At 57.3% G+C, this 23,165-nt stretch overlaps 2 protein-coding genes across 9 annotated transcripts; one reads left to right on the top strand and one right to left on the bottom strand.

The window, feature by feature from the left end:
* Positions 1 to 2,292: 2,292 nt before the first annotated feature.
* CD19 (CD19 molecule) lies at positions 2,293 to 7,995 on the bottom strand. 6 transcript variants are annotated; one of them, XM_059154991.1, is made up of 15 exons: positions 7,856 to 7,995; positions 7,359 to 7,613; positions 6,872 to 7,075; positions 6,449 to 6,763; positions 5,325 to 5,435; positions 5,043 to 5,091; positions 4,695 to 4,783; positions 4,176 to 4,289; positions 3,938 to 4,042; positions 3,782 to 3,850; positions 3,616 to 3,675; positions 3,463 to 3,519; positions 2,825 to 2,917; positions 2,616 to 2,723; positions 2,293 to 2,479 (listed from the first exon to the last, which is right to left on the bottom strand). In XM_059154991.1, the coding sequence occupies exons 1-14, from the start codon at positions 7,941 to 7,943 to the stop codon at positions 2,626 to 2,628; spliced, it is 1,707 nt and encodes a 568-aa protein (XP_059010974.1). In that variant the 5' UTR covers positions 7,944 to 7,995; the 3' UTR covers positions 2,293 to 2,479; positions 2,616 to 2,625. The 6 variants fall into 6 exon arrangements, with proteins under 6 accessions (XP_059010974.1, XP_059010975.1, XP_059010976.1 ...); XM_059154992.1 differs by having other exon boundaries at positions 5,325 to 5,432; XM_059154993.1 differs by having other exon boundaries at positions 6,449 to 6,742.
* A 4,600-nt stretch (positions 7,996 to 12,595) lies between these two features.
* On the top strand, positions 12,596 to 23,116 carry RABEP2 (rabaptin, RAB GTPase binding effector protein 2). Of its 3 annotated transcripts, XM_059154099.1 has the most exons (13): positions 12,596 to 12,751; positions 13,212 to 13,421; positions 16,323 to 16,480; positions 18,630 to 18,740; positions 18,824 to 19,171; positions 19,394 to 19,489; positions 19,602 to 19,700; positions 20,555 to 20,710; positions 21,488 to 21,665; positions 21,813 to 21,824; positions 21,907 to 21,962; positions 22,181 to 22,297; positions 22,703 to 23,116. In XM_059154099.1, the coding sequence occupies exons 1-13, from the start codon at positions 12,691 to 12,693 to the stop codon at positions 22,790 to 22,792; spliced, it is 1,692 nt and encodes a 563-aa protein (XP_059010082.1). In that variant the 5' UTR covers positions 12,596 to 12,690; the 3' UTR covers positions 22,793 to 23,116. The 3 variants fall into 3 exon arrangements, with proteins under 3 accessions (XP_059010082.1, XP_059010084.1, XP_059010085.1); XM_059154101.1 differs by lacking the exon at positions 21,813 to 21,824; XM_059154102.1 differs by lacking the exons at positions 21,488 to 21,665; positions 21,813 to 21,824; positions 21,907 to 21,962; positions 22,181 to 22,297; positions 22,703 to 23,116 and adding an exon at positions 21,187 to 21,481.
* The last annotated feature ends 49 nt before the right edge of the window (positions 23,117 to 23,165 follow it).

Genomic DNA, 23,165 nt, shown 5'->3' with positions numbered 1-23,165 from the left:
AAAATCTTATTTTAAAAATTTAAAAAAATAGGGGCACCTGGGTGGCTCAGTGGTTAAGCCATTGCCTTCAGCTCAGGTCATGATCTCGGGATCCTGGGATGGAGTCCCACATCAGGCTCTCTGCTCAGCAGGGAGCCTCCTTCCCCCCCACACACAACCCCTGCCTGCCTCTCTGCCTACTTGTGATATCTATCTGTCAAATAAATAAATTAACTAAATTAAATAAATAAATTAAATCTTTAAAAAATTTTAAAAATAAACAAAATCTAAAAAAAAAAAGCATCTGCCTTCAGCTCAGGTCATGATCTCAGGGCCCTGGGATTGAGCTCTGCATTGGGCTCTCTGTTTGGCAGGGAGCCTGCTTCTCCCTTAAAAAAAAAAAAAAAAATCTTATTTATTTGACAGAGTACAAGCAGGGGGAGTTGCAGGCAGAGGCAGAAGCAGAGGCAGGGGCAGAAGCAGGCTCAAGGCGAGAATCCATCAGGGATGCTGGGATCCCAAGAATTGGGGTGTTGTTGTTGTTTTTAGGATTTTATTTATTTGCCAGAGAGAGAAATCGAGAGAGCACAAGAGTACAAGCAGGGGGAGGAGCAGGCAGAGGAAGAAGCAGGCTCCCTGCCAAGCAAGGAGCCCAGTGCAGAGCCTGATGTGGGACTCGATACCAGAACCCTGGAATCATGACCGGAGCTGAAGGCAGATGCTTAACCAACTGAACCACCCAGACATCCCAGGATTGGGGTTTTAAGCCCCACATGGGGACAGAGGTTCAACGGAGGCCCCAGGAAAGCACAGAATGGAAACCGCACGCCTCGCACAAAGCGAGGAGCTGAGAATGGGCTATCTGTCCTGGGCGCAGAAGACAAGAAAAAAAAAATCCATCCACAGACCTTGGGATACAGTACAGAAGCAAGTCACCCAACAGGGAGCGGATGGGAAAAGCCATGGCAGGAAATCAGAACCCCGAGGTTCACCAAAGCATGGACTTGGATTCCAACCAAACCTCTGGAATGAAGGCCTACTCGGAGATTCGTGAATACAATGGTCAGAAACCTGTGTTGCCTGTAAGGTGGTGGCAGAAACCAAAGCAAGCTGGCCCCCAGGGATGGCAGAGGAGCCCAGGGGACTCAGGGGACTCCTGGAGGCAGGAGAAACACAAAGAGGTCAAGAAACCTTCCGGTGGTGAAATGAAACTCACCACCCCACTGTACAGATCCAGCCCATTGTACAGATAATAGTAACCACACCGTGCTCCCTCCCTCATGCTGTTTTATAACTGGGGGTTAAGCAAGTTACCCAACGTCAGTGAGCAATCGAAGTGTTTCACTTCTCTGTGACTCCATCTTCTCAGCTGGAGAATGAGAATAATTTTAGCATCCCTCCCTCATAGGAGTTGCAAAGATAAAATGAGACACGACCTGTAAAGCACTTATTAGAACAATGCCTGGTACGTAATAATAGTGTTAATACGGAGAAAGTTAAGTTTTAAAGGTTCAGAGATAAAGAAGAAAGAGCGGCTCTTGAAAAAAAATGGGACATTATGAAGAAAGAACTGGAGCATTAAGAAAAGGAATTCTGGAGGGGCGCCTGCGTGGCTAAGTCGGTTAAGTGTCGACTCCTGGTTTCAGCTCAGGTCGTGATCTCAGGGTCATGAGATTGAGCCCCACATCAGGCTCTGTGCTCCGTGGGGAGTCCATCTGTCCATTTGCCCCCAAATCCCCACCCCTGCTCATGTTCTCTCTCCCCCTCAAATAAATAAAATCTTAAAAAAAGAAAAAAAAGAGGGGCACCTGGGTGGCTCAGTGGTTTGTGGTTTGAGCCTCTGCCTCCGGCTCAGGTCATGATCCCGGGGTCCTGGGATCAAGCCCTTACAACTAGCGCTGTGAAGCACCAGTCATGTGGCCTCAGACATGACCCTCAGCCGGACATTCATTTTCCCATCTACAAAATTGCAACAAGGGAGGGTGTCAAGACGGAGCATAGGCTCTGGGATTAGATTGTCAAGAATTCGAGTGCGGACCCCAGTGAGGCAAGCCGTGGGCACATTCCTTAGCTTCTCAGCCTCCGACTCTCAGCTCTGAACTAGGTTGTTTATGAAGATAAAATGAGCGAATATACAAGTGAGGGAGACGGGCACAGGTCCAGCCACTGGAGGGAGAAGGCCCCTTTGTACCTACGATGCAGCTCTCCCTCCTCTGCTGGATTCCAGAAGCGGATGCGGGTACAGGCATCCTCCTGGGGGTACAGGCATCCTCCCTTCCCTCCCCTCCCATACAAGGGCGTTACATCAAAGGATCGGAAGAAGTCATTGAGTTTATTGGGGGAGTGCAAGGGGAGCCAAAGTTTCATTGGCACACACACACACACACACACACACACACAGATACACACATCTGAGGCATCGCTGCTCCAGCAGATGACTTGCTCAGGGTCCCAGATTTCAGAATCAGGTATGGATCTCTGGGGCCTAAGGAGGCCCAGGCTATGGAGAAGAAATGGTGACGGGGAGGTTCCAGAAGCCCGCGCCCGGAGCACCCGGCCTTAGGAACCCTTTCCCCTCTCCCACCCCTACTCATCTCCCTTTCTCCCCTTTCCTTAAAGGGCCGTTCCCAGCTCACCTGGAGGGACTCATCTAGTGCTCCAGGTGCCCATATGACCCCCTCCTCTCCAGGCTGGTTCTGGCCCACTGAGATTATCCATGTCCATGTTCTCATAGGAGTCTGCATCTGATTAGGACCAGGAAGAGCAGGAATCAACTAGAGCCAGCAGGAGGCTGAGAGGGGGGTGAGACCCAGGGGACAAAGGGGACAGAAGCAGAAACACCCACCTTCCTCATGATTGGGACCAGGCTGGGCCCGAACAGAGCGGACTTGGGGGGTTGTATACAGGATTCCTCTCATATCCTCGTAGGACTGGGAGCCTGCTTGGGCAGGAGAGTTGGAGGCCTAGAGCCAAGCTGGGCTTGGGGAAGGGAGATGCAGCCTAAGACACAGAGGGAATCTGAGGTACAGAGGAAGGTGGAGGACTTGACCCAGGCTGTACTAGGAAGGAGAGAGTAGGGTCGCCGTCAGATTCAGGACCCTTGTTAAGGGTCTGGTCAGATGTGGGTTAGATTAAGATCACAGTCAAGAAGAGAACCTGCAGAGGTCAAAGTCAGAGTCGTGAGGCGGTTGTAGAGACAACTGGGGTCAAGGCTGCGGTTTGTATGGGGCTGGGGTGAGGTGGAGGTCAAAATCCAAGTAGGAATTGCACTGGGACCAGAGCTGATGTTTATAGTTAGGGGTGGGGTAAATACTGGGATCAGGATTGGGGTTGAGGTTAGTGTTAGGAATCGATTCAAGGCCAGAATTACACCAGGAGCCAGAGTCAAGGTCAAGGTTGAGGTTGAGGTTGAACCCGGAGGCGGAGCTGAGCGCCAGGTCAACCCAATCTGCCCAAGACAAGATGGTTCCTAGCATTTCTCACCAAGAGAGGCTGCTTCCCTGCTGGGGTCCCAGGCTGACCCATGGGGGCTCAGGAAATCTAGAGAAGAGAGGGAAGTTATTTCTCCTGGCCTCCAGGTCCCCAATACACAACCCCCCACACCCCCCACATTAATGGGACTGTCTTCACACTTGCCTGCCGTCCTGGTGACTGGCTGGGCCAGCTCTTCATCCTCATTCTCGTAAGACTCGGCTGCTGCAGGAAAAAAGAGAACCCCGGGGTCCATTCTTGCGCCTTAGGGGCTCCACAGCCGTCTGCGTCCTCCCAAGCCACCGAGGCCCCCCCAAGAACCCTGATTTACCGCTGGAGAAGGAGTCTGCATCCTCAGGACCCAAGGCTCCCTCCTCAGGGTTCTCATAGCCGCTGCCATCTGGTGGAGAGAGAGAGGGGGGTGTCCAGCGAGGGCCCACAGTCCACTGGGGAGCAAGCGGGGGAGCCGCGGGGATCGCGGTCTTACCCTGGGAGAGTCGATCCTGCCCGCGGTTGGAGTCATTCTCGTAGAACTCGGAGCCCTCCTCGCTGTCCGGCTCCTCGTAGGCCTCCCCTTCCTCCTCTTCTGGGCCTGGGGTCGGGGACGTGAGTGGGAACCGAGTCGCCGCCCCCTGCCTTCAGGCCCCAGCCCGGAATCCCTGCCGCAGCCCGCTCCAACATCCCTCCCGGGAGGACGCCGCCGCCCCCCGCCCCCAATCCATCACCTGCCGGCGGTGGGCTCCGGGACCCGGCCGCTCCAACCCCCGGGACGTCGCTGCGCGGGCTTCCGTAAGCCTGGACGGCGGCTCCCAGGCCTGCAGCCCACCTCAGGGCGCGTCCTGGCCGGAGGAGCGTTGGAGCGGGAGAGAAGCGAGGGGGGCGGTCACGACTAAGGGTCTGCGAGGCTGGGCAGGGCACGGGAAACCCGCTCCAACGGGCCCCTGGACTCTGGGTCCCGGACCCTCGCCCAGAGCGGAGAGGGCGGGATCTGCACCTGGGGGGCGTGGCCTCAGTCTCCGGGCTGGGCGGTGCGACCCTCGGGGGGCGGGGCACGGCGCTCTGGGGGCGGGCTCAGGCGCTAGGGGCGGGGCTCGAATCTGGGCGGGACTCCGCGTCCCAGGGGCGGGCTCTTTTCTTCTGAAGGCGGAGCTCCGAGCTCGGGGAGGCCGGGCGCTCCGGGGATTGGAGCGACGAGAAAAGGGGTGGGGCCCTAGCTGGCGGAGAGACCCCGCGACGCCTCCTACCTGTGCCGGCGGTGGGCGTGGGAAGCGAGAGCACGTTCCCGTACTGATTGTGGGCCCCGCCCCCCGGGGGAGGCGTCACTTTGAAGAACCTGGCGGAGAGAGGGGAGTTGCCCTGTGCGGCCTGGCCCTCGATTGAAACAGAGTCCTGTGCGTTTAGCTCCTCTGTTCTTGCGCAGCCTGCGGGGGCGTCTGGGGTCACCCCCGGGAGGTCTTCACAAGGGAAGGAAGCTTTAGAGCTGGGCTTGGAAGCTTGGGCGGTATTTCAACGGAAAGCAAAGGAAACAGTAAGTGCAGAGCACTGAGCAAAAGTGCAGGGATGGGGGACTGCGGGGGCGCCGGCGTCATTACCTTCTGGTGGGATCGGTCATTCGCTTTCTTTTCCTCCTGAGTATTAGGGCTGGTGAAAGTTAAGGGGCGTGATCAGAGGAGGCAGGGTGAAGATTGGCGGGGCGCTGGGGAGGTCCCTTGGGTCAATGGAGGGGAGGGGACTTCAAAGTCCAAGGGGCCTGGTAAGTTTGGGGGTCGGTTTGAGGTATGGGATGAGAGAAAGGTGGTTGCTGGAGTAGCGGGTATGAGCTGTGCTGGGGAAGATGGGTAAGTTGGGCAGAGGGGCTGGGGGGCGTGACTGACCTCTTCGAAGTCGAAGAAAGCTCACCAGGGAACCCAGGCAGAAGATCAGGTAAAGTAATGGCACAACAGGGACCTTCCAGCCACCCATATCCAGCAGCCAGGACCGTACTGCTGGGGAGAAGCAGCTATGAGACGGGGACCCCAGGCTGGCGTATTGGTTCCCAGCCTCAAGACCTCAAAGGGCCAGAAGTCTGGGAGACATGGACAAGACACAGATCCTCAAAATGACAAGCTACAAGGGGAAATGGCCTCCCTCCCTCTGAGGTCAGGGACTGCGCCCCAGAGCCTGAGCTGGGGCCTGGGGCCGTATCTGTGCAACAAACCACGACCATAGTCAGACTCTGTGTTGGGATTCAGGGGAGCGTGATGATAAGCTTCCTGCTGCAGTTGAGGACAGTCATGTGCAAAGTGAAGGTCAGAGTCAAGTTCACAAGATTAAAGGTGGGAAGCAGCAATGTCCTGGAGGGAAGTGTGGAGTCAAAGTCGAGGTTGAGTTTGAGAACTGTCGTTCGGGTAGCATGGGAGGATTGAGTTAAAGGAGACAGAAGGAGCAGCACACTGTGACCAGTCTGATGGCTAGATGGCTGAGGAAAAGGAAGGATACCGAGGTTCCTGGCTTCGGCCCTGTGGGCAGGTGGTAGTGGCTTTCATATACCCAGAGACACCCAAAAGACTACGCTTGGGGAAGATGTCACCTTTGGTTTTGTATATGTTGAGCAGGGACATCAGAGGACAGGAAATGGCCCGGGGTGAGGTGTATGGAGCCTGGAATTGAATCACTATGGCATGGTGGCCTAAGGAGATCAGACAGAAAGAGAGTGTAGACAAAGACAAGAGAAAGTGCTGAAGGGATAAGACGATGCCTCCGAGCTCCAACAGTGAAAAGTCGGGGAGGGAGGAAGACCCTAGAGAATGGGAAGGAGCAACCAGCGGTAGGAAAAGACCCAGACAAGTAGTGATGTGGAAACAAGGGAGAACAGAGGTGGAGTCAGCGGTCAGTAGAGAAGCTGGGATTTGGGGTGGGTCTGGTACTAGCTCTCAGTTTGGGGGTGCCAAGGTTGACCGACTCCCAGTTCTTCCCAGTAGCCCCCACCCAGGTGCCCCACAATTGAGAGAAACTCTACCTGACTGGGCAATGACCTTCAGCTGCATCTCCTTGGTCATGTTGCCGTGGTAACAACGATAGATGCCAGCATCTCGAACAGTGGCCTGGGGCAGCAACAGAACAGCCCCTCCCCTGAGGGTGCCCAGGACCCACATCTCTCTGCCTGGGGCGTCCTCCCTCAGGTTTAAGCTCAGCAAGGAGATGTTATGCTTCTTGGGGCGCACGTGGGTCCAGGAGATGGGGCCTCTGGCCACGGAGGCAGGGGGCACCTCACAGGGCAGCCAGAATGTGGAGCCAGGGGCCACGGTGAGGTCTGGGGCAGGGAGAGCCAAGGCTAGGAAAGTGTCAGCCTTGGGGTCTCCTCCCCACAAACCCTCCAGTTCCCAGTCACCATCCCCCGTCCCTGGAATCCCCACTTCCTAGCATCCTCCAGGCACCTTACCTTGCTTGAGGCTCTGATTCAGATGGTCCCTGGGCAGGGCACATTCAGGGTCGGTCTCCCAGATCTCAGGGTGGTCTTGGGCCCACACGTACAGCTGGGAGCTTGTGGGATAGCCAGAAGGGGGCTTGGGGCCCTCTGAGGACCTGTTCCCCAGGCCGCAGCCTGAGTCATTTAAGGCCGAAGCATTCCACCGGAACACCTCCCCTAGGAAAAGACCCAGAACCAGATACGGACACATCCAGGAGAGGCGAAGACATACAGAGACGCATAAAAGCAGAGACAGAGACGAAGACCCAGAGAGTGAAACACCGAGCAGCTCAGGGCTGAAGTCATGAAGCCACAGGAGCTCTGAGGAGCCACCTCGAACAGCTGCGTGCCTGTCCCTCGGCCCTTCCACACCCTACAAAGCCGGTTTCGACAGCCCGCCCCCATCTACGGCGGGCCTCCCTCTTCTCATCACCCCACCCTGCCCCAGCCCGGACCTCACCACTGCCTGCCACGCTGACTGTCCAGCCAGACTGCCAGGCCTGCTCGGAAGGGGGCCCCAGCTGGCACAGGTAGAAGCCCCCCATCTGGTCGGAGACGTTGAAGACAAGCAGCTGGACGCCCAGGGACCCCTTCTGGATGACCACGTCTTGGGGCCCGTGGCCCAGATCTGACTTAGACCCCTGAAGCCAGGCCTGCTGCTCAGGGGGACCATCTGAGGGACTGTTGAGACATGGTAGCGCAGCTTTGCCTCCCTCTGAGGAGAGAGAGAGGGAGGGAAGAGAGGAAATCTTCACCCTCTTGATTCCTCACAGCAGGTCATTACCCAAGGACTCCACCAGCTGGGAGTGGAGGAGCTCTGAGTCCTCCCAGCCCCTCCCCGAGTCTTACAGATCACAAAATGAAGGCCTAGAGAGGGCCGGTGACTGGGCCAAGGGCACCCAGCCAGCCCCGCGTTTCCAGCCCCAACTCTCTTCCATCTGTCCCTTCTGGACATACCTGTAGCATTCACCAGCAGTGTTTTCTGGGGCCGGACTCCCTCGGGGGTGAGGAAGAGGAGGAAGAAGAGCAGGAGAGGAGGTGGCATGGCGGCCAGACTCCCCGGGGCACCCAGCTTGGCCGCGCGGGGGATGCTGGGGCAGGCGGGGGCCTGGGGGGGCACTGAAGCATGAGTGCCTGTGGGGGCGGGCGGGCGGGCAGTCCCCTGAGGGAGGAAGGGGTGGTCACACCTTCAGTCCCCTGCTCCATGCACGCCTCCAGACCCACAAAGCTTGTCTCCTCCCTGCCACGCTTGTATTTTCATCCGGACGCTTACCACCGTGTGAAAATGACCTTGGCTGTGTGTCTGCTGGTGCACTTTCTGTTCCTCCCACTCCCACTAGAATGGAAGCCCTTCGGGGCAGAGCCTTGGTCGTGCTCAACGCTGTACACATCATGGCTCTGGGACGGTTCTTGGGGCATCACAGGCACCCAACAAATATTTGTTGAATTGAGTGGCTGCACCCAGTGGGCCTTCAGGTAGTGGGAGACAGCCCCAGCCAGCGGCTGAGAGCACAAGCCAGGTTGTGTGCTCAGCCGTCCTGAGATGATCAGTGCCCTTTAGTGTCCCACGTCTCTGGGAAGCCTCTGCCTCAGTTATGGAAGGAACGCCTTTGGAAGCAGGGAAATCGAGGCCCCCCCAAAGGTCAGGGTGTTGCCTGAGCTCACACAATGAGCTGGTGGTCTAATGAGCACTAGAACTCAGGGGTCTGGACTCTGAAATCTGTGCTTCCACCCTCCCCGGCGCAGTCTCTCTCCTCCTTCCTCCTCTAGCTCTCTCTCTTTCTCTCTCTCTCTCTCTCTCTCTCTCTCTCTCTCGGCCTGTGTGGATGTTATGTCCATCTTCCACTCCGCAGTCACTCAGGGAAAGGGGTCCAGAGACCCAGGAGACCTGCTCACTCCGTTGCCCGTTCCCAGGCCCGGCTCGCTGGGCTGCAGCTTCCTGTTTGCTCGAGGCAAACCCCACGGGACCCTCCAGCTGGCAGGGCCCCCACTTCCCTTTGGTTGGGTTGGGGCGGCTCGGAGGGGGAGAGTGAGGCGTTGGGGAACGCAGACGGTGAGGCGGCAGGACCCTGCTTGCCTTTCAACAAAATCTCTCCAGTCCCCTTCCTGAACTTTTAGGCCGCCTTGGGGCCACTTTTCTGACTGGAGCAGATCAGTCCCCAGCTCTGAACGCTGTGGTGGCTTTTTCCGTACCTCAGATAAACACTGCAAACCGTGGCCCCCAGCAGCCTGAGTGAGGCTGCCGTGAACTACAGTCCCCACCTCAGCCCTCCACGGCTCGGCTCGCTTCTCTTCCTCCTGGATCCCTCCTTGGCTCTTTGCTCCCCCGGCTCGTTCTCATCCCTCAGGCCTCCATTTGAACGTTACCTCCTCAGAGAGGCCTTTCCTGACCCCCTTGGTACTTTTGATTTCACACTCCTGTTTTCTTTCCTTCCCAGAATTTGCCCAGTCCCAAACATGCTTGCTTCTTTGTTGATCTCTCATCTGCTTCCTGCCCCCAGAATGTTCGCTGGCTCTTCCACAACAGGGATCTTGCCTGTCTTGTTCTCCGGCATCTAGTAGGTGCTCAGTAAGTATTTGTTGGCTCAAGTGGAAAAGTTCATAAAGGGAGACTAGGCCAGGAGGGGGAGCTCTCATGCTGAACCACTTCCCCAAATCTAGGAAGCAAGGTCAGTTACAGACCCAACAGAAAAGCCCTCCTAAGAAAGAGTTGTCCAGTACAGGCCCCAGCAGGAAAAGAGGTACATCTGTGGTTGCATGGCCTGCAAGAAAGTGATCCCCCCTGCAACTCAGCCAATGACAAAGCATCATCACCCTGAAGTGCTTTTCTCCAGTGGACTTTCTTCCAAACAACAACTCCCAACTTCCTCCTTCTTTTCCCTAAATTAACATTCCTCTCCCTTGTTGCTTGGGCCAGCCTCTAGTTTTGCTGTAGCTTGCTTATCCTGAATTGCTATTCTGAAATCAACCCAGTTATTGCCGGGAAAGTACCTTTTATTTTTAAGGTCCGCAAAAGGAAGGAAATTAGGAAGAGCAAAGGAAGCCTTCTCTTCACTTCCCGCATGCGCACTCGGTCACCAAGGCTAGTCCAATTTTCATCCCCAATATCTCTAGGATCCACTTCCTCCTCTTTTTGGACTCTTCCCTTCCAACCTTCAACAGCCTCTTTGTGAGGTGTCTTCTGTCCCTTTTGCTTTCTACCTACACTCTACAGAGAAAGAACTTCCCTTGGTATTAGTCATGTGCATCTCCTGCTCAATAGCCTTCAAAGGCTCCCAGGGTCTCAGGATAAACTCTAATAGCTGACTGGAGCCTTATAGTTATCATTTCATCTTTTTTTAAATATATTTTTAAAAGATTTAATTTATTTATTTGACAAGTAGGCTGAGAGGCAGGCAGAGAGAGGGAGGAGGAAGCAGGCTTCCCACTGAGCAGAGAGCCCGATGCGGGACTCGATCCCAGGACCCTGAGATCACGACCTGAGCCAAAGGCAGAGGCTTTAACCCACTGAGCCACCCAGGCACCCCATCATTTCATCTTCTTCTCAAGAAACTCTGCCTCACACACACAGAATCTTAATCTTAGGGCAGTCCGCTACTGAGGGTAGTAAGCTGATTGGGATTTATAAGCAAGAGTTAACCTGGCCAGATTTTTTTAAGTTCATTTATTTGTTTTAGTGATCGCTACACCCATCCTAGGGTTTGAACTCATGACCTGGATCCTGGGATTAAGAGTCACTTGTTCCTTGGACTGAGCCATCCAGGGCCCCTCATCTGGCCAGGTTTGCATTTTCTAAAACTCCTGATGGATGCAGTGTGGAGGGAAGATTAGAGGGAGGCCAGAGAGATCAGTAAGGAAAGTATTCCTTCCTTCATTCATTCTTTTATTCACCAAATGTTTATTTATTTATTTATTTATTTATTTAAATCAGGCACTGTGCTTAGTGCTGGGAAAACAGCAGGGGTTAGGACACCTCATGAAGCTTTGACTCAAGTTTTGGGAACTTGGAACGGTAAAGGGTGACAGGTAAACAAGTTAATCAATAAACAATTTCAGATGGCAAAGAGTCATCTAATAGTGGACAGGTGATAGAGGTAGCTAGCTACTTGAAACAGGATGGTCAGGGAAGGCCTCAGTGAGGAGGTGGGGAAAAGCCTAGTGTGTTCAAATAAGGTCATGCTTCGTTTTGTTAGGAACTGTCACACTTTTTTTTTTTTTTTTTGCAAAGTTTATTTAAGTAATAAATATCGAACGTGGGGCTCAAACTTGGGACCAAGAGTTACATGCTCTTCCAACTGAGCCACCAGGAACCCCAGAAACTATCATATTCTGTTCCAGAGTGACTATAACATTTACATTTACCATCAGGAATATAAGAGAAGTCCAACTTTTCCACATACCAATCAGCATTTGGTATCATCATTCTTTTTAAATTTTAGCCATCCGGGTAGGTCTGTAATGGTATCTCCTTGTGGTTTGAATTTGCATTTCCCTAATGGCTGAGGATGGCGAACATCTTTTTGTGGGCATATTTGCTGTCTGTGACATCAGTGAATTGTCTATTCCTGTCCTTTGCCCATTTTCAAAACTGGATTGAACTGAAAGATTTTTAAGCTGACACATGTTTTTGCAAAGATCACTCTAGTTGCTTTGAGAATTAATCAAAGGAGCCAAAAGGCGCCCCAGGGGAGCACTAAGGAGGTGTTGTGGAGGCTCAGGCGAGAGAGATTGTGTTAAAGAAAGACACTGGGGCACCTGGGTGGCTCAGTGGGTTAAGCCTCTGCCTTTAGCTCGGGTCATGATCTCAGGGTCCTGGGATCGAGTCCCGCATGGGGTTCCCTGCTCTCTCTCCCTCTGCCTGCCTGCCTCTCTGCCTACTTGTGATCTCTGTCAAATAAATAAATAAAATTTAAAAAAAAAAATAAAAGGAAGAAAGACGGACCCCTTCCGGAATATCCGGTCCGTCGGAGGTAGAGCTTGCAGGACTTAAAGGCTGCTGGCATGGACTTCACAGTGGTCGGAACGGGTCCGGGGAATGGGAATCAAGATTCTGCACTTGAGTCTGGGCCGCCCGGCCCCCTCCAAAGCAAGACGTCGGGTCGCCTGTCGGCCGGCTCGCGGAGAGCGAGACCTCGATTTAGGGCAGTGGCCCGGCGAGCGGAGGAGGGTTGGGGAGGCCCGGGGACGGCGCGGGGGGATTCGCAGCACACTCCGGCCGGCGGGGTATCCAGGCGGGGCTGGGGACGCCGAAGTGTCCGGTGTCTCCGGCGGACGGCGCGGGGCTCCTGCGCCCCGGAGAGCGGGGCCGACGCAGCCCTGGCCCGAGGGACGCTCCCCCGGGCCGCAGGAGCTGGCGGGCCGGGGCCGAGCGCCGGGCTGCGGACCCAGCGCAGGAGCTGGCTGCCGTGCGCCGGAGAGACCGCGAGAGCTTCGCCCTTCTTCAGGCTAAGGCCGGCAGGCGGCTCGGAGGAGGTGCGACCTGGGCAGACCTTCCAAGGTCACGCGGAACCGCCCGAAGGCCTCGGATGAAAGAACTTCTTGTCCTTCAAACCAGCGCGCCGCAGGAAAGGGGGCGGGGCGGGGCGGGGCGGGGCGGGGCCTGGGCCCGCGGACCCGCTCGGGTTCGGAAATCTCCGGTCCGGGCTCGGCAATCAGTCGCCGGCTCCGGCCTGGGCCTCGAGCCAGGGGCCGATCCGGAAACAGCCGAGCGGATCCGGAAACAGCCGAGGGGACCCGGAAGGGGTGAGCACCGTCACCAGGGAGTGCTGGAACCCGCCGTTTGCGCGGAGGCGATGGCGGCAGCTGTGCCGGCGGCCGCGGGCGAGGATGGCCGGCGACGGCGGCCGGGGGCCGGTAAGTGAAGGCGCGTCCATGCACGCAGGGGGCGGCCGAGCCGGAGGCGGGGCCGAGCTCGGAGCCGGCGGGCAGGGGGATGGTGAGGGGAGACTGGAGAAAGGGGCGGGGCCGTGCCGTCTGGAGAGAGGGGGCGGGGCCAGCGGCCCGCGGAGGAGGGGGCGTGGTCCGGGGGTTGAGGGGAAGGGCCAGTGGCAGGTGAGAGGTGGTCCAGCGAGGGAAGGGGCGGGACCATTGGAAAGGCGGGGTCTAGTCTGGGAAAAGGCGGGGAAGGCGGGGCTCCAGGCAGCACCTGGCGGCGCGAGGCGAGAAGGAGGCGGGGTCAGGTGAGCGGGGCGGGGCCAGGTGAAGGTGTGAGCATCGCCGCTGCAGTACTAGATTGTGGACTCCTGGATTTGATGGTTTCGGGTACGGGGAACCGGGGGCGATGGGAAAAGAGGTTGATCCCCGTCCCCCACAGCCCTGGACCCCCAGCCCCAGGAAGGGGCGAAGCTTGAGGCCGAGTCAGAGGAGCTGGGCCGGCTGCGGGCGGAGCTGGCGGGCGCCCTGGCGGAAATGGAGACCATGAAGGCTGTGGCGGAGGTGAGCGAGAGCACGAAGGCCGAGGCCGTGGCTGCGGTGCAGCGGCAGTGCCAAGAGGAGGTGGCTTCGCTGCAGGCCATCCTGAAAGGTGAGGCCGAGAGCGTCTTCCCAGACTCCCCCGCGGCCCCGTAAGAGCGAAATGCGTGGCAAGCAAGGGGTCAGGGGCCACCGATAGGCTGCAGGGTAGGTTAGCCGGGTTGCCTAGCACAGGGCAGGCCTCAGGGCCCAGAGAAAGGGGTGCCCTTTTCTGATTTGCATAGAGGTGCTGCCCGTGCTAGAAGCAGCTCTGTGAGTTCCAGCTAAGTTTAGCTCCCAGCTTCTGCCTGTTCCCTTAGCCCCGTGTCATTTCTTGTCCCTCACTGATGACCGATCAAGCCTGAAAGATGAACAGCTTTTAGGTTCCTGGAACCAGCCTCCATCTCCGCGAGTCTGACCCTCTGGTTTCCCGCCTTCCCCAAGCACCTGTGCACTGGCACTGCCCCGTACATGTTCAGGCTTCCCTTCCACTCTCTGTCCTTGAGATGCACCAGCTCCCCGCGCCCCAGACCCCCAGCCCCTGCTCTGATTTCCCCTTTGTCCAGTCAGAGGCCAGAGTCTCTGAAACAGCTTCCAGTCCTGTCCTACCCCTCTGCTGCTGTGTCCCCTGCGGAAGCGACAGCTCTCCTGGACTGTGCCCCAGCCTTCTCACAGGCCTGACTCTGTAGTCTAGCCTTGACATGGGCTTCCAGAGTGAACTTTTCTTTTTTTTTTTTTTTTTTTTTAAGATTAATATTTTTGACAGAGAGAGACACAGGGAGAGAGGGAACACAGGCAGGGTGAGCTGGAGAGGGAGAAGCAGGCTTCCCATTGAGCAGGGAGCCCGACACACGGCTTGATCCCAAGAGCCTGGGATCATGACCTGAACCGAAGGCAGACACCTAACCACTGAGCCACCCAGACGCCCCTCAGTATTTGTTCTTTAAATAGATCCAATTTGGAGGGCGGGGAGCATGTGGGTGGTTCAGTCAGTTAAGTGTCCGACTCTCGCTTTCAGCTCAGGTCATGATCTCAGGGTCATAAGATCAAACCCCACACTGGGCACTGCACTGGGTGTGGAGCCTACTTAGGATTCTCTCTGCCTCTCTCCCTCTGCCCCTCCCTTAAAAAAAAATAGACCTTTTTTAAAAAAAGAAAACTCATACATTTATTTTATTTTTTAAAAAAAATTTTATTTATTTGTCAGAGAGAGAGCACGCACAAACAGAGGGAGAAGCAGGCTCCCCGCTGAGCAAGGAGCCCAATGTAGGGCTCAATCCCAGAACCCTGGAACCATGAACTAAACTGAAGGCAGATGCTTAACTGACTGAGCCACCCAGTAAATAAACTTTAATGTTTATTTTAATGTATTTTTATTTGAGAGAGAGAGTGGGAGGGGGGCAGAGGGAGAATCTCAAGCAGGCTGAGTTGAGCACAGAGCCCCATGCAGGGCTTGATCTCATGACCTTGAGATCGTGACCTGCAGCTGAAGCCAAAAGCTCAACCAACTCTGCCACCCAGGTGCCCCAATAATTAATATTTATTGAGCACTTACTATGTGCCAGGCTCTGAGTTAAATACTTTATGAGTATTTATTTAAGTCATCTCTATACCCAACATAGGACTCAAACTCACAATCCCAAAATCAAGAGTTGCCTGCTTTTCTGACTGAACCAGTCAGGCGCCCCAATTTATGAGTATTTAATCTTCATAACAGTCTCCATGAGGTTGGAATCAGGATCTGTTCCCATTTTGCCGGGGAGGCTCTGAGGACCAGAGAGGTTAGATAACTTGCCTAAGGTCACAGAGCTAGAAAGCAGGCAGTCTTTCCAGGAAGTCTGGAAAGAGACCTTTAGTTCTTTTTTTTTTTTTTTTTTTTTTTTTTTTTAAAGATTTTATTTATTTATTTGACAGACAGAGATCACAAGTAGGCAGAGAGGCAGGCAGAGAGAGAGAGAGGGAAGCAGGCTTCCTGCGGAGCAGGGAGCCCGATGCGGGGCTCGATCCCAGGACCCTGAGATCATGACCCGAGCCGAAGGCAGCAGCCCAAACCACTGAGCCACCCAGGCGCCCCGAGACCTTTAGTTCTAATGTTGGTACATGTTAAAATAAATAACTGCAAATAAACACTGTTGGGGCTCTTGGCTGGCTCAGTTGGTGGAGCATGTGACTCTTGATCTCGGGGTTGGGTTTGAGCCCCACATTGGGTGTAGAGACCCCTTAAAATAAAAATAAAAAAAAATCTTTAAGCCTGGGGTGCTCAGTCAGTTAAGCGTCTGACTCTTGATTTCAACGAGGTCATGATCTCAGGGTCGTGAGATCGAACCCTTCGTCAGGCTCCACAGTGTGCTCGGTGCTGGGCGTGGAGCCTGCTTAAGATTCTCTCTCTTCCTCTCCACCCCCATCCCGACTCGTGTATGCACACTCCCTCTCGAAAAAAAAAAATTTTTTTTTAAGAAAAAAGTGGCCCTGTTCCACCCAGCATCACCTCCACCTCCCACTGACCTGTAGGATGAATTCCAAACTCCTTGGTGTGGCATTCATGGCCTCGGGAGGTGTCCGCCGCCACCCTGTCCCCCCTTTCTGGCACCTCTCCTCGGGCACCTTCACTCCAGCCTTGCTGCGTGCCCAGCCTGCCGCCCACCCACCGTCCCCTTTCCCAGCTCTGAGCCTTTTCCTCTGCTCCATGACCCTATCTGTCCTTTGTCACCTCCACTGCCTGGCGGCGTCCTCATGGCCAGGCAGACAGAGCGAAGATTTCCTTCTTCTGGGACCCAGAAGCCCCAGGAATGGTCCTTTGGGGCCTGCTGCATTGTAACTGTTTCCACAGCTGCCTTCCCCATCAGAATGGGGGCTTCTGATGTCAGCGTTCATGTCTGATTCAGTTCTCGATGACAGTGAGCCCCACTTGTCACCCAGGGGTAGAGCCAGCATGCCTGACCCTCCGTCTCCTCTCCCTTTCCCGCCTCTCCAGACTCCATCAGCAGCTACGAAGCCCAGATCACTTCCCTGAAGCAGGAGCGGCAGCAGCAGCAGCAGGACTGTGAGGAGAAGGAGCGGGAGCTGGGGCGCCTGAAGCAGCTGCTGTCCCGGGCTCACCCCCTGGACTCCTTGGAGAAGCAGATGGAAAAGGTTGGGGTTTGGAAAGACGTTGAGGCAGCCGGGGTGGGGGACCATGGGGCACTGGTTAAAATACTGGGAACCCAGTAAAAATTGTAGGTGTAGCTCATAGTAGCTTTGTACTTGGCAGAGTCCTGGCTCTCCCACTCGCTGGCAGGGTGGCTGGGTTTGTTTGCCTCCAAAGTGAAGGAGATGATGCAGGGGAGGAGCTGACACCGAGGACAGCACTCGTGCTCTGGGCACTGAGAGCACTGCTGGACAGAGTCTGTCTCTCCTGTCTTTCCCCATTAGACCCATTTCACAGATGAGGAAGGCGAGGTTCAGAGAAGTTCAGGAAATCGCCCCAAGTTATGCACGGAAGAAAGCAGAGGAGGGATTTACATATCAAGGCAGCCTGTTTCTGAAATTCTTGTTGTATTTTTTTTTTTTTAATGAGTCATTTATTTATTTATTTATTTGACAGGCAGCGATCACAAGCAGGCAGAGAGGCAGGCGGATAGAGAGAGAGGAGGAAGCAGACTCCCTGCTGAGCAGAGAGTCTGATGTGGGACTCGATCCCAGGACCCCAGGATCATGACCTGAGCCGAAGGCAGAGGCTTTAACCCACTAAAGCACCCAGGTGTCCCTAAAATTCTTGTTCTTAATGTCTGTGGCTTATCACCCCTTCCTTACTGGTGTCCTTGACCATGGGAGGCGGCTGATTTGCCGAACTCCGTCTTTCAAAGCAAGTTCACATCATTACCTCGTTTGATCCTTACGGCAGCCCTGCGAGGTAGGTTAGGTGCTTACTGCATCCATGCAGGACGAAACAGGCTCTGGAAGAAGACCTTGGGTAGAAAGACAAAGATCAAAATAGCCCAAGAAAGGAGGCTGGCAGCCCACACTCTCAGCAGAGGCAGCTGTTTGCATTCCCAGCGATCCTAGGGAGCAGGGCCATGGCGGGTGAGGGATCGGGACCTGGGGATCAGGAGCCCAGTGCAGTGAGCAGAAGGACAGCAGGGCTGGAGTCAGGCAGCTCGGTTCTGGCCCGCCTCCTGTGTTCGGCCATTGGCCACCCAACGCATGGGCCCCTGCACGGTGTGTCTTTCCGGGCTTCAGATGGGACCAGAGAAGTTTGTTTTGTTTGGGCCTGTTGCAGCTGTTCACATAGGGATCTGGAGGGCTAGAAACTGAGCCTGCCTGAGACGGGTTTTTGAGTGATTCAAGAGGTAGAAACAGCATGGATCAGAAGAAGATGGGAGACTGGCAGGTTGTGGCCCTGGATAGCGGAGGGGGTGACCTAACACCCACAGGAGGGGAAATGGTGCTATGAATGGTTCGGATTTGGCCGTACTTGGGATAGAGGGGCCTGTGTGACAACCAGGTGGAGATGGTCAGAGACCACTGATTGGCCCTGCAGGGTCAGCAGGGTCCCAGACCTGAAAACAGACCAAAAAGAAATGGCCGGCAGGTGGGAGTGGGGCGAGTAAAGGACATACTAGGATGAGATTTAAAAACCCAAATCAACAGTCGCTTAAATAAGAGAGAAGTTTTTTTTTTTTTTTTTTTTTTAAAGTCCACAGATAGACATTTTGGGACTGATAATCAGGTCAAGTCCTTAGGAACCCAGGTTCCTCTTCTGGCACTGTTTTGCCATAGATAGCTTATTGCCTTATAGTCCAAGGTGGCTGCCAGTGTGCCAGCCATCATGTCCACACTCTAACAGTCAAAAAAGGAAGAGGAGTAAAGCACACCCTCTCCCTTTAAGGAGTTGTCCTGGAAGCTTGCATTAACATCTCATTAGCTGGAATTTAGTCACATGGCCATGCCTCAGTTATAGGGGATCTGAGAAATGTAGATGGAGTTGTAGAATTTAGGGCATGTGTCCCAACTACAAATGTGAGCGTCTGTGATAAAAGAAACAAGTGAAAGTGGATGTTGGGGAAGAAGGGGTGAGGAGTGAGTGGGCCCCAGGCGGATCGTTGTGACCCTGGCCCCTTTGCCTCCTGGGGAACCTGGGCAAGGCCCAGAGCCTCTGCGTTCTTATTTACAAAATGGGTCTGGCTAGTACCTTCTTGGGAGGATTACAAGGGCTGATGTGCTTAGAGAGGAGGCTTGGAACAGACCTGAGGGGTCCAGCTGCTGGGAGGGGGGCTGCTGCTGCCTGACCCCCTTCCTGCAGGCCCACGAGGACTCGGAGAAGCTTCGGGAGATCGTGCTGCCCATGGAGCAGGAGATAGAGGAGCTGAAGGCGAAACTGCTCAGGGCAGAGGAGCTGATTCAAGAGATCCAGGTGAGGGGCCGGCCAGGGGGTGGCTGTGGGGGAGGGGCGCCTCAGGACCCTGGCCCCCCAGCCTCTTCCTGCCCCTTCCCCAGAGACGTCCCCGGCATCCCCCTTCCCTGCACGGCTCCACGGAGTTGCTGCCCCGGTCCCGGGACCCGTCGCCCCCGCTGGAGCCTCTCGAGGACCTGAGTGCAGACGGGGGTGCAGCGGCCGAAGCCTTCGCCCACAACTGTGATGACAGTGCCTCCATCTCTTCCTTCTCCCTTGGCGGCGGGGCTGGCAGCGCCTCCCTGCCCCGCAGCCGCCAGGCCCTGAGCCCCGAGCAGGAAGAGACAGCTTCTCTGGTGTCCACGGGCACCCTGGTCCCCGAGGGCATCTACCTGCCGCCTCCCGGTTACCAGCTTGTCCCGGACACCCAGTGGGAACAGCTCCAAACGGAGGTGAGCAGAGGTGGGGGAGCAGCCTGCCGGGGGCGCTCACAGCCTTCTCTTCCTCCCCCAACAGGCTCACTGAGCCCCTACTGTGTGCACGCCTAGAGCTAGAACCGGGGATCAGGCAACAGAAGCAGGGCGGCCCGCTGGGAGCTGCCCGCCCCCCCCCCCCCAGGTGCAGAAGGCAGGCCTCCACTTGGAGGCCAAGACTGAGGCCAGCATCTGTGGCAGGGGCGGCAGCTGCAGAAGGACCTGGAGAGAGTCAGCCAGGAGCGGGATGAGCTGCAGGAGGGTCTGAGACGGAGCAACGAGGACTGTGCCAAGCAGGTGGGGCCCGCTCTGCCGCCCCCGCCACCCCCTCCCCTTCCCTGTCCCCGGCGGGGCCGCTGGCCACCTGCCTCCTGGCCCCGACCTCAGCCTCGCCTCCTTCCACCCACAGATGCAAGTGCTCCTGGCCCAGGTCCAGAACTCAGAGCAGCTGCTGCGGACCCTGCAGGGGACTGTGAGCCAGGCCCAGGAGCGGGTTCAGCTGCAGATGGTGAGGGCTCGGGGCCGGGGCCCGAGGAACAGGCGTGCGATGGGAACTGGCTGAGAGGGGCCCACAGAGAGGTCAAGGCACCTGTCCTGCCCCACCCTAGCCCAGCCACTCCCGCCGCGCCCTGGAGTCAGGCCGGGTGCACAAAAGGTGTCCAGGGCCCACAAGTCGGAGCCCTGGCCTGGCCTCTTTGAAATCCAGGTGGTGGGACCTTGCTCACAGCGTCATGCGTGATGCTTAAAAGCGAGGCTTGCAAATTCAGGTGTTCCCCAAGCCGGGAAGTGGAAATGATTCAGTCGGGCCAGGAGTAGACCAGAGGGAGCAGTGTGGCAAGCCTGGAGGCCTGCCTGGGGCTCTGCTGCCCTTCAGCTCTGTGATGGGAGCCCCCACGGGACTGCGAGCTCGATGTTGGCTCGTTTTCTGATTCGTCAAGAGGCCAGGAACCCGGGTGCTTCTGCGTGTCGCCAAGCTTTTAAAGTTGGTCACTGAGAGCGTATGGACCCAATGGAACGCTCAAGGTGGCCTGCCCCTTGTGACCTCTGAGCCATTGAGCAGAGTGTATAAAGAGCTTGGGGGTCAGGGAAGTCTGGCTGGCTAGCTGGTGGAGCGTGCGACTCTTGATCTCGGTGTCAAGTTCGAGCCCCACACTGGGCACTGAGACTTCTTAAAAAAAGAAGAAAAAGAGCCCAGGGGTCAAAGGCACTTAATAAGGTGCTTCTTTCTTTCTCTGCAGCCGAGGGTGTGGGCTTGCTGGCTGGCCATCAGCGCCGTCGGGAGGAGGGTTCAGGGTTTGGCCTCATCGGGCACTGGTGACGCCCTGTCCCCCTCATCGCCTCCTGCTGAATGTCCGTCCACAGGCAGAGCTGGCCACGTCACACAAGTGCCTGCGCCACGAGGTGAAGCGGCTGACTGAGGAAAACCAGGGGCTCCGGGCCGAGCAGCTGCCGTCTTCAGCCCCCCGGGGTCTGGAGCAGGAGGAGGGCCCCGAGGAGTCGCTGCCCAGCTTGGTGCCGGTAAGGGGTGGGTGGGTGCTGAGAACGTGGTGGCCACCCCGCTGGCCCTCTCCCTCCACACGCAGCAAGGCCAGGGGACCTTGCAGCAGACCCGGGCGGCTGTGTCGCTGCATCCCCTTGGCCAGCTCCCTCGATCCTCGTCTGAAAGAACAGGAGCACAGCGCCCTCCCGGCCTGGACGTGCAGAGAGCAGGAGTCCGCAGCATGCGCGACGCGAAGGAAGCGGCGACTTCGAGCGATCCGCAAAATTGAACTGATCGTCAGCTTGGTTTATAAGGAGCTGTCAGCAGGGATCTGGGTGTGGCGTTTGTTGACTGAGTTCATTAGAAGCACGAAGACCAGACCCCAGGCCCCTTGCCCGCCCCCGAGAGCCATGGTGGCTGTCCCCTGATGCACGCTCCCCGTGCTCCCTGACAGGCTGCTGTCCTGACCTTTGTCGTTCCCTTGCTCGATTTTGGTGTCTTTTTTATTGCACAGACACACCTGCCTCGACAGCGGAGAGCTAACTTGGGTTGTTTGAGCTTTACAAAGGGGTGTCCTGCCCTGGGCATGCTGGGGGGCACCCTCCCTCGGCACTGTGCCCAGGGGTCCTCCAGGCCCGGTGGCGTGGCTGCCAGCAACACTTCAGTGCTGTCTCTGTGCATCGCCTCCACTCCTCATGCCGGGCACTTCGGTGGCTTCCCTTTCACGTGTCCGCCCAACCTCCCACCCCCACCCCGGGACGGTGGCCCCTGTGGCCTCCTGCCCACCCCCCGGCAGTGACCGGCCTCCCCTCCAGGAGCTGCAGCAGCTGGTGCGTCACACGCGGCAGGAGGCACGGGCCCAGCAGCAGGCCCGGGAGCACGAGGCCGAGCGCCTCCGGATCGAGATCGTGACCCTGCGGGAGGCACTGGAAGAGGAGACAGCGGCCAGGGCCAGCCTGGAGGGGCAGCTGAGGGTGCAGCGGGAGGAGACAGGTGAGGGTCGGGGAGCAAAGCCACCTCTGGCCTTGCTCCTGGGGAGGCTGACCTCCCCCTAGGGGGGGCAACGCTGAGGCGCCCGGAGCAGGGAGCTGGTATAGGAAGGAGGAGCCCTGACCTCTCTTTCTTCTCCTTTCCACGCAGAGGTGTTAGAGGGTGAGTACAGGGCTGGAGCCCGGCCGTGGGGGCTCAGGAAGGAGGGCGGCCGTGGGCCTGACAGCTGGCCCCTGACTTCCAGCCTCCCTGTGCAGCCTGAGGACGGAGATGGAGCGGGTCCAGCAGGAGCAGAGCAAGGTGAGGCTGGACTCTGGGGCCGGAGGCCCCGACAGCGGCGCCTCTCCGCCCTCCTGCCCTTGCTGCCCCCATGACGCCTGGTGGCAGGAAGCCCAGCCTCCCAGGAGGTCCGAGTCGGGGTGGTGCGGAAGGAGCTCCCCCGCGCAGACGTGGCGTGTCCCCAGCCGCACACCCTCCCGTGCGGCGCGAGGCCCCAGCCCTGCGTCCTGTTCCCCCAGGCCCAGCTCACAGACCTGCTCTCGGAACAGAGGGCAAAGGTGCTGCGGCTGCAGGCAGAGCTGGAGACCAGCGAACAGGTCCAGCGGGACTTTGTACGACTGTCTCAGGCCCTGCAGGTACGGCGTGTCCCCTCCCCCCGGCAGCCGGGATCCGGGTGGCTCAGCCGCGGCCCCACGAGGACAGCCCCCAGTCAGGGGTCCTCGTCCACCTCCCGAGGCTGGCACCCTCCTTCCCCTGGGCTGCTGCTCAGACGCATTTCGAGACCCCACAAGCCCATCTCTGGGGGACGTGTGGAGCCCTCGGCCCCGAGCCTGGCCTTCAGCTGGTGGGGTCTAGCCCCTGCCTGCCCCTGCCCACCCTGGACCCGTTTCTTCCCTTGAATCCTGGTTCACTGTGAGCTGGGGAAGGGGGCCCCCCGGGGAGGCTGGTCCCAGGCCCTTGCCCTGGGCAGGGCTGGCGGGTGGGGGTGGGGGCTTCGTTGTCCCACCAAGGGCCTCTTCCTCCCTCACCGGACCCCACAGGTGCGCCTGGAGCAGATCCGCCAGGCAGAAAGTCTGGAGCAAGTGCGCAGTATCCTGGGGGAGGCGCCCCTCGGGGACGCGGACACCTGAGGGGCCGGGGGCCACCCCCCTGGCGGAGACTGCCTTTCCCTGCCCCGGAAACAAGGAGCCTGGGCTTTGGTGGGGGCGGCGGGGGGGGGCTGTCTCAGGATAGAGTCTTTGTCCCCTCCAAGCCTGGGGTTAAGAGGACGGGGCCACCACTGTCCTGCCTTCCCGGGTGGCCGGCCTTCTGCTCCCAAGGACGACACCTGGCTGGGGGTCCCAGCCCCTCCAGGAACCAAAGGTGTAGAGTTCGCCCTGCGGCTTTCTGGCTGCCATGCTGCCTCTTGGGTCCCAACCCTCCTGCCGCTGTCCCCCGAGCCAGACTAATCGGCTGTGCCTCAGGGAAGGGCGGGCTCCGGAAGAGGCACAGCCGAGCTGCTGC

The sequence above is a fragment of the Mustela lutreola genome, chromosome 17, assembly GCF_030435805.1.
Source record: "Mustela lutreola isolate mMusLut2 chromosome 17, mMusLut2.pri, whole genome shotgun sequence".
Classification (NCBI taxonomy): Eukaryota; Metazoa; Chordata; class Mammalia; order Carnivora; family Mustelidae; genus Mustela; species Mustela lutreola.
The sequence above is the reverse complement of the archived record's forward strand: the minus strand, read 5'-3'. Positions and strand labels throughout refer to the sequence as shown.

Coding starts and splice junctions, on each gene's coding strand:
- RABEP2 (XM_059154099.1), top strand. CDS start 12,691: ATGGCGGCAGCTGTGCCGGCGGCCGCGGGCGAGGATGGCCGGCGACGG. Junction 19,490..19,601: donor ACGAGGACTGTGCCAAGCAG/GTGGGGCCCGCT, acceptor TTCCACCCACAG/ATGCAAGTGCTCCTGGCCCA. Junction 20,711..21,487: donor CGCTGCCCAGCTTGGTGCCG/GTAAGGGGTGGG, acceptor CCTCCCCTCCAG/GAGCTGCAGCAGCTGGTGCG.
- CD19 (XM_059154991.1), bottom strand. CDS start 7,943: ATGCCACCTCCTCTCCTGCTCTTCTTCCTCCTCTTCCTCACCCCCGAG. Junction 6,764..6,871: donor GAATCAGAGCCTCAAGCAAG/GTAAGGTGCCTG, acceptor ACACTTTCCTAG/CCTTGGCTCTCCCTGCCCCA. Junction 3,851..3,937: donor GCAGGATCGACTCTCCCAGG/GTAAGACCGCGA, acceptor TCTCTCCACCAG/ATGGCAGCGGCTATGAGAAC.